The sequence below is a fragment of the Cannabis sativa genome, unplaced genomic scaffold, assembly GCF_029168945.1.
Source record: "Cannabis sativa cultivar Pink pepper isolate KNU-18-1 unplaced genomic scaffold, ASM2916894v1 Contig4, whole genome shotgun sequence".
Taxonomy (NCBI): domain Eukaryota; kingdom Viridiplantae; phylum Streptophyta; class Magnoliopsida; order Rosales; family Cannabaceae; genus Cannabis; species Cannabis sativa.
Window position 1 is genome coordinate 2,032,492 of NW_026870040.1, and position 9,421 is coordinate 2,041,912.

The window sequence follows — 9,421 nt, forward strand, 5'->3', positions numbered from 1 at the left end:
ACACGCCTATATATGTCTATGTAGCATAGACCTACGTGTTACGCTCACACGTCTATTTACAATAAGGCCTTAGTAAGGTTTATCTCGATTATAATTAACGAGTCTAACCTGGTTATGCCTTGCTCACATAACCCTATTCCTATATATTTACGTAATCCATACATTACGTCCTTTTAGTGGTTTATCCTAGTAATATACTAGGTCTAACCAAGTTATGTGTTATGCACATAACTCTTGAAATATATGTATGTATTCAACAGATAACAAAACATATAGAATCTTAGGGTAATAACCCTAAATTACATACCAAATAGTCTCTCATATAACATATCATTGCATGCTCAAAATAACACTTATAGAGATTAATAACCCTAATTCATGCTTTCACTTGATTAGCAATATTATTGTACATCATGACTTTCTTACCTTCACATAACTTCTAGGGTAATAACCCTAGACCATCAAACTCAAGGTACTAATTTACCGAGTCTAACTTAATTATGCCTTGTGCGCATAATTATTTATTACAATATATTTAGCATGCCATAGCATTTACACATTAATAATTACTAGGGTAATAACCCTAGGCCATTAAACCACTCACTTTAGGGTAATAACCCTAATCTCGGTTTCTAATTATCACCAATATAATATTCAATATAAGCACCACCGTGCATATCTCTACGTGCAACTATTGTCTTACCTGTTGTCGCGCAAAGGCAGAGATTCCGAATCCCCAGGTGCTCCTGACCAGGTGCCGGTAATCCTAGTCACATAATCCGGGATTTTTCACAAATAGGGTTAACCCCTGATTTCATATTCATAAAATAAACTCATGGCATTTCAAATACAGATAATCACTTAGAGCTCAAAAATAGCTTTCCAACGGTATAAAGAACGTCCCAAACGGAGTCCCGAGTCAAAAGTTATGGCCGAAACAAAATTCAGCATTTCCCGATGAACTCCAACCGGAATTCTGGATGAACCAACCGGAATTCCGGTTGTCTAGGCAGAGAACACGAAATTTCTCAATCTTTAAACCCCCAAAACTCACTCAAATCATCCCCAAACATTCTCAAACTTTCGAGAGCATCAATATATGTCATAATAAACATATTCCATAACTTAAACCCAACAATTGCACTAAAAATCAAAAAGTGCCATTAAAGCACCAAGCTTGAGTTCATGGAACTCAAGCTTGCTTTTCACAACCAAATTCTCAATCAATCCACTTACAGAAGCTAGCAAATATTATAAGGTCTTAACATATTTATGCATCAAAATTCAACAATAAACCCCCAAAAATCAAATTACCAATTCAAGAAAATCAAAGCTCTAACTTGAGCTTACTTCCATGAAAATCCTATCTTGAATTCTTACAAAATTAAGCCAAGAACTCATGCTTCACACAACCAATTTTTAGGGCTCAATACCAGAATAAACACACAAGTATAATCCTTAAAATTTCTATCCAAACCTAATCCAAATAAACTCAAAAGATTGAAGCTCCAAGTATGCTCAAAACAACCCCACAACATCAACATGCATCTCAAATTCATAAGCACAACCTACATCATATTTCATGCTCTTTAAGACTTAAACTCAAAAATTAAACAAAGATTCAAGCCAAAGAAAGTTACCTCAAACTCAATTTAAAGCCAAGCTCAATCAATCCTCAAATACTAAGCTTCAAACCAAGCAAATCTTCACAAAATCAAGTTTGAAATTTAAAAAGGGTTGAGAGATAGAGGGGTTCGGGTATGACGGAGGAAAAACTAGAATTTTCTATTCATTTTCCTCAAAATTCCATCTTTTATTAATTGTAGAAAATAAAGGTCAAAAGACCATTTTGCCCTCATGGCTTAAATTCACACATACACCCTCACAAGGGTAATTTTGCGATTTCATGCATACATAATTCACAATTAATTTCAGATTATCACTCATCAAATAAAATGCCAAATAAATTAATCCAATTTACATTTCGGGCCCGAACCCAGTTCGGCCCGAAATTCCCGGTTGTGACTATACCGCGCTAACCTGTCAGAACACACCTGAAAAGACAACACAGGCATACTATATAATAATATAGTTCTATTAAGCATGTAATTAAATTAATTTCATCATTTTACCGTTCTCGGGTCATAATTACCAAAATGCCCCTGGCTCACCAACGGGGTCTTTAATATATTAAAATTCATATAAAATCACATATGTTGAACTATATAATAATATAATTCCTCAAATATACATAATTATCTAGTTAGGGTTTTGCTAATCCATTTCTTAATTCCGGGTATTACACAAGGATTGTACATATCGCGACATTACAGCCTGGAGGGTTTCGGTCTTTCAACATTTTGAATTATATTTTGTAGTTTCCTGTTGTTTGTAAAAAAAGCTATATATTTTATGAAACTATATATATAGTAAATGTAGTTTTGACTGTGTTTTAAAACTTGGGATCCTGATCTATAAGATTGTATAATTGTATTATAATAAGATTAATTTTGAATTAGCAAGTTTTCAAATACGGGTGTTACATGGCTCATCTATTGGATTTGCTCTAGATCTGTGGCTGCCAAGTGATGAGTTTCCTAGGCCAACTTCAGACTTTACCGGTTTTGGTGACTAAAAGGTGCAAAGTTTATTTAAAGTTGGGTGTAGGGAATGGGATGAAGAAGTGATTAGGGATGTGTTTAATTAGAGTGATGCAGATATTATTTTGGACATTCCTTTAGCGATGGAGGCGGTTAAGGATTCTTAGTGTGTTGGAATAGGGATAGACATGGTAGCTACTCGGTTAAGAGTGCTTACCAGATCATTCAAGAATTATTAAAAGCAATGTGAGAAGGGGTGATAACTCTTGTTTTTTGGAAGTAGTTGTGGAATTTGAAGGTGCCTCCTACTGTGAAAGATGTTTTATGGAGGGCGGCATCTAACTGTCTTCCTACTAGAAAGAGGCTCCATGAAAGAAAAGTGCCCTTGGAAGTTATTGTCCCTTCTGCAATCGCTAGTGAAACTATTGTGCGTTGTCTGGGTTTATGTGATTTTGCTTCAGGTTGATGGAATAAGTTGAGCTTAGATTTTTCTTAAAGGGAGTGGAGTTCATTTAGGGACTGGCTCCAGGAGTTGATGGATAGAGTTGAGGATGAGCAAATCGCACGGGTGGGTACGTTGTGTTGGGCAATTTGGAAGGCGATGAATGATCTGGTGTGGGACCAAAAGACTCGGACAATCGATGAGGTTGTGCAGTTTGCATTAACATCTCTTGATCAATGGAAGAAGGCTCAGTTGATAGAAAATTATCCTTCATTGAATCCATCGCTTTTCAATAAAGGTGATGAGCTATAGACAAAACCAGTGAAAAATAGTATCAAGATTAATGTTGACGCTGAAATCTTTGTAGATTTGAGAATATTTAAAGATTTAGGCCAAACACATTAATTTTAAGGCTATTTACAAAAATATGGAAAAAAAAAAAAAAGAAGATAAATTTTGATATATATATGGTTAAAAACTTAATTACATTAAATATGACATTTATTTTAAAAAAAAAAAAAAAACTTTAAAATATGGGAAGATATCATTTTATATAAAGATGAATGCCATAAAAAAACTTTAAATTTGTGTTTCTTTTTCTTTTTTAAAAAATGAAACACTAAAATAAATAAAAAATAATCTCGATTGTAAATGTTATTTTTTTTATAGAAATTAAAACTGATTTTTTACAAAACTATCGTTTGTTTTTTATTAGATATTTATTATTTCATTAAAAGCAGCAGAAAAAAAAATAATTTCATCAACATCATCCTAACAAAAAATAATATAAAAAATTATAATCTAAAAATGATACAAACTTTAAAAATCAGTTTCATCAACATTAAAAGAAACTAATAATTTCATTAAAAAAATAAAAAAAAATAGTTGTATCAACAAGATAATGAAAAAAGTTATATTAAAAAATGATATTAACTTTAAAAACTAATTTTATCAATATTAAAAGAAACTAATTATTTTATTAAAAGAGGCAAAAAAATAATTTTATCAATAAAAAATACACAATGCCTAATAACCAAACTTTTACAAATCATACTAAATTTAATGTCAGTTTCGAACATATTAATTTTATATAAATACTTAATAACCAAACTTCTAACTTCATTCTCTATTTTGATATTTAATTTTTTATTTGCTTGCTCAAAACCTAGAGTTGATTTAAGTATACAATATGCAGCAAACATAACAAAGAGAATCAGAAACAAAAATCAAATAAAAAAAGAAAAGAAAGAAAATTAAAGAGATAGAATTGCAATAAAAATCATAAAAGAATAACAAAAAAAATAAAAAATAGTGGAATGTGAGAAACCAGTTAGTAAAACAACCAAAATAAAAACTAACACATAAAAACTAGTTTATTGAAATAATCAAATAAAAAAAATTGAAACTTAAAACTCAATTATAAACAACAATAAAAAAAAAAAAAAAAAAAAAAAAAAAAAAAACCAGTTATGAAAATAATAAAATAATATGTGTGAGAAACTTATTATTTAAAGTAAAACAGAAATTGTTGTTCAAATATCATACAATAATAAAATTGATTTTATACAAACTAAAAATAATAACCTCATAAAAATAGAGCAACCCCATTACAGGACAGTTAAAACCCGTGAAACCAGTTTCGACATTGTGAAACTAGTTTTGACGCTATAAAAATTATAACAAAATATAAATGTTAAAAAATAAAGTTAATTGAACCCAGTTTCATCAGACAATCAAATGAAAAATGAAAAAGAGTAAAACACACGCAAAAATACAAAAAAAATACTAATCACAAATATAATCAACACAACACACAATGTATACCAATAATCAGAAACCAAAATATAAGTATAAGTTTTGAATCTAGAAACAAAATAATTAAAAAGTAACTTAAAATAAAAAATATTCAATAACATAATAAAATGGAACAACCCTATTACAGAACTCTCAAAACATGTAAAACTAGTTTCGAAGCCTTGAACCCGGTGAAACCAGTTTCGACCCTATGAAAAATCATAACAAAACATAAATGATAAACAATGAAGTCAAGTGAAACCAATTTCATCAGTCAACCAAATGAAGTAAAAAATACACACACACGAATAAAAATAAAAATATTGATCACAAATATAATAAAAAATTACACAATAAAATTTCGCAAAAAAAAATATCACACAATGCACAACACATTATGCAACATAGCAAAAAAAAAAAAAAAAAAACGACTCACAATGCACTAATAAATTTTTATGGAGTCTATTCATCTGAAATTACATACTGATCAACAATCTATCTGTGGTCAATGCATTTCAGTATAGAAGGTGGGACTCGAATGCAATATTCGACGAGCAAGAGCTCAGATGTCCTCCCTGGAAAAGTCTCTTGAAATCTGAACTAGTTCCCACAGAGCACCTCCACTAATCATGTCCTTTGCATTTACTTTTGTAATTTAAAAAACTAACATTTAAGAAACTAAGCTATGAGCAAATAAAAATAATTTGGTGTTAACGTCTATAAACATTTATTTTATAATTTTTACCAGTAACCTAAATGTTTTCAAAAAAAAAAGACTGACCTACATTTAAATTCTGAAGAGTAACTTAAATGTTGTGAAAAAGAAGTCAACTACATTTTATATATAAATATATAAAAAACTATATAAATTTTACTAATAAATTATGTAACTAGCTTATTGTTAAATTTAATTTACCTTTCATATATTTATTATTGATATATATATACAAAAGAGTATCCAAAAAGTTGATGTACAATAATTATTCACGTCATAAATTTTTAAAAGTAACCCAAGTGTTGTTAAAAAAAATAACTTAAAATTATCTTAAACACACAAAAAATAAATCTAAAAATAAGGCTTTATAATATATGTTTAAGATATAATTTAGCTACTTTGTATATATGTTTTTTTAAAAAATTATAAAATTATTTTGTAAAAGAAATTTATTGAGAATATTATCTTGAAATTTTGTAAGTGATATCATAAAATATTTACTATAAAATATGAAGTTAGTTATTATTTATTGAATTTTATTTAAATTTTAAATTTTGGTAATTATTTGTAAAGAAATTATAAAATAAATTAAAATATTGGTTTTGATTTTTTTTTTTATTGATAAAAAATATACCATTTTTATATTTGAAAATAATAATTTTAAATAATAGGTCACATTAATATTTGTTTTTGAGTCCAACATATTAGTATGGGAAAAAAACAGGAAAATTCCAAAAAGTATAAAATATTACAATATTACTATGGGCCGGCCCAATCAACATTTATACAGCCCACAATGAAAAAATTACAAAAATACCACCTGGTCTATACCTTAAGCCGCACGTCACGAACAGAGACGATGAAGAAACCTCCATCAATCCAATCTGCAATGCAACCAGAATGAAACCAAAACAAGTGTAGAACAACCATAAATTCCGGCGAAATTTGATTGGAAAAGAAGAACTCCAATGATCTAAACAGAAAATTACGAAAAAAAAAACCTAGAAAAATCGTGAAGAAACTGAAATTAAACATTTGATTTCGGTTTTAATCGTTCAAAATCGCTCAATCAAGAATCGAAAATCCAGATTCAAGCAATGTAAATCTGTATTAAACAGATCTGGAGCTCCCCCTCGAATCCAAAACAAGGTATGATATGAAAATTTATTCAAAAATGAATATACGTCATATACAGTTGCATTCTGGTTGACTCCCTGGTTTACAACAGGCAATTCAGATTCTTAAAAACAAAAAACAAGATCTGATTCTAATTAAGGAACCACATGTTACGAATTAGGTTGTTTTTAATTTTTTGCGTTTCCTTACAGTTGCAATATCGTTTTAAAATGGTTTACAAATTATGGACACCAAAAACTAGCAGATATACAAGGTAAGATTTATGTGAATGGTGGCAAATTAGTTTTATAATAGTTGGAAATTGATCTGATTCAAATAAACATTATGAAAAAGGCACAATGACAACAACTATGTTAAATTGAGTAAAGAGTTATGGTTTTTCAAGTTGATTAACAGTTGCATAATCATTTTATAATAGTTTAATTCTATTTTTTGCAGGAATTTATTTTGGAAAAAAGAAAAGGAGAAAACACTTTGAGAAATGGTTAGTTTCTGAAATAATTTTTAACATTTCTTAATAGTTTTATTTTAGTTTTCCAATAGTTTATTAACAACAAAAAAAATAAAATAAAAATAGCAAAAGTAGGAATCAGGACAGGAAATACAGGACTTGAACAAAGGGAAGGAAATAGAAGTAAGTTTGTACTCTATTTCATAACAGAATCAAACCAGGTTTAAAATTGTTGCCTTGCACTAATAACCATTTCAAAATCACAGGAAAAGAAAGACATTCCATTCCTAGTCTTCTGCAATGGACAATTTGATGATCGAATGAATTATGAAAATTATGAAGCTAGTGGACATTACATTTCAGCCAATTGTAACTATGAAGAATTACAACGGAAGCTGAAAGATGTCCTGGAATGCAACCAAGAAAACACTGTTTTGCAACTGAAATATCAAGTCAAAGAAGGATACCAACCATTGAGGATAAAGGATGATCAAAGCCTGCATTTCTACATACAACTCAAACTGAAGGACCCCGACTTCACAACATACCCATTGTGTGTGAATGTCATCAACAACCCAACAACAACCATCAATCCATCATTCTTGGAAAATGTTAATTCATTAATTACACATACAAGCGCCTTCGAACCGATCGAATACAATGCAGCAACAACAGAAGACTCAACAAATCAACAACATACAATTGAAGCTACAGAACCGGAAGATGGGGGAGAAAATTTTGACTTCATGGACTATGCAAAACTTGTGGCAGAGGAGATGGTTGAGCAACTTGAAAACAACAAAACCAGGGAACCAGAAATCACAGATTATGACGAACTACTAATCACAGATCCGCAACATCCTGAAATAGAAGAAGCACAAATATACAAAGACAAAGAAACACTCCAGAGTGTGCTTGGTTTCTATGAAATTAGGAACAACTTCCAATTCAGAGTGAAGAAATCATGTGCAAGAACTTACAAGATTTGTTGCTTGGATCCAAAATGCAAGTGGGCACTAACGGCATCCAGAAATGGGCCAACAAAGTCATTCATCATTCGAAACTATGAGAGGAAGGTGATACACACTTGTGATATAAACATAAGATTTGCTGACAAAAGACAAGCTACAACAAAATTGATTGGAAACTACATCAAGCCACGGTTTACCAACGTAAAAACAACTCAAACACCACAAGACATCAGAGGAGAAATGAAACACAAGTATGGGGTGAGAATGAACTACATGAAAGCATGGAGAAGCAAAGAGCACGCGCAAGAAGAATTACGAGGAAAAGCCAACGAATCATACAAGTTGCTGCCAAGTTTTTTGCACATGCTACAAAAAACTAATCCCGGAACAATAGTGCACATGCAAACAGAGGAAGACAACAGCTTCAAGTACTTATTTGTCACACTAGATGCTTCAATAAAAGGATGGCAGAAGTGCAAACCTATAATAGTTGTTGACAGAACTTTCCTTAAATCAACATATGGAGGTACATTACTCTCTGATTGTACATAAGATGGAAATGGGCACATTTTTCCACTAGCTTTTTCTGTTGTGGATTCAGAAAACAACAACTCATGGCAATGGTTTTTCACAAAAGTAAGAGAAACATATGGGATTAGAGAGGAACAGTGCTTGATCTCAGATAGACATGAGAGCATAATTAAGGCAGCTACTCAAGTATTTCCAGAAATAACACATGGCTATTGTGTATACCACCTGTTAAACAACCTAAAAGCAACCTTCAAGAAGAATGTAAGCAAGCTGGATAAACCATTTTTCGCTGCAGCCAGGGCATACACAGAGAGGAACTTTGAATATCATATAAGCGAGTTGGACAGCTTTGACATCCGTGTCAGACCATATTTACAACAAGTTGGATACCATAAATTGTCAAGAGACCACTACAAAAACAACAAGTATTCAACCATGACTTCAAACATTGCTGAATCTCTAAATGCAGCAAACTTAGCAGCTAGAGAGCTACCAATCACAAAACTGATGGAGTCATTGAGAGCTTTGATACAACAATTGACAAACACAAACAGGAAAAAGGCACAGAAAACAACAAAAATTTTAACACCTACAGCAGAGAAGAAATTAGTCCACAACTTTGTGGACTCATTGACAAAAAATGTAAAATCTCTTAAAACTTTAAGTTGCATTACAGTTTCTTAATAGTTTATTTTCAGTTTTTGGAACATAATGACGATTTTATAAATTGACTTAATTCGCAGGTAAAGCCAATAAACGAGACCATGTTCGAAGTGGTAG

The 9,421-nt window shown here is 30.8% G+C and overlaps 1 protein-coding gene across 1 annotated transcript in view; it reads right to left on the reverse strand.

Annotated features, from left to right (window-relative positions):
* Window positions 1-8,971, reverse strand: part of LOC133033355 (uncharacterized) — a 58,555-nt gene extending 49,584 nt beyond the window's left edge. Inside the window, exons 1-3 of the mRNA XM_061108070.1 lie at window positions 8,890-8,971; window positions 8,427-8,591; window positions 6,383-6,435 (exon numbers count right to left, since the gene is read on the reverse strand). Of these exons, the coding sequence (XP_060964053.1) occupies window positions 6,383-6,435; window positions 8,427-8,591; window positions 8,890-8,971 (300 nt within the window). The remainder of the gene's footprint in view (window positions 1-6,382; window positions 6,436-8,426; window positions 8,592-8,889) is intronic.
* Window positions 8,972-9,421: the final 450 nt, after the last annotated feature.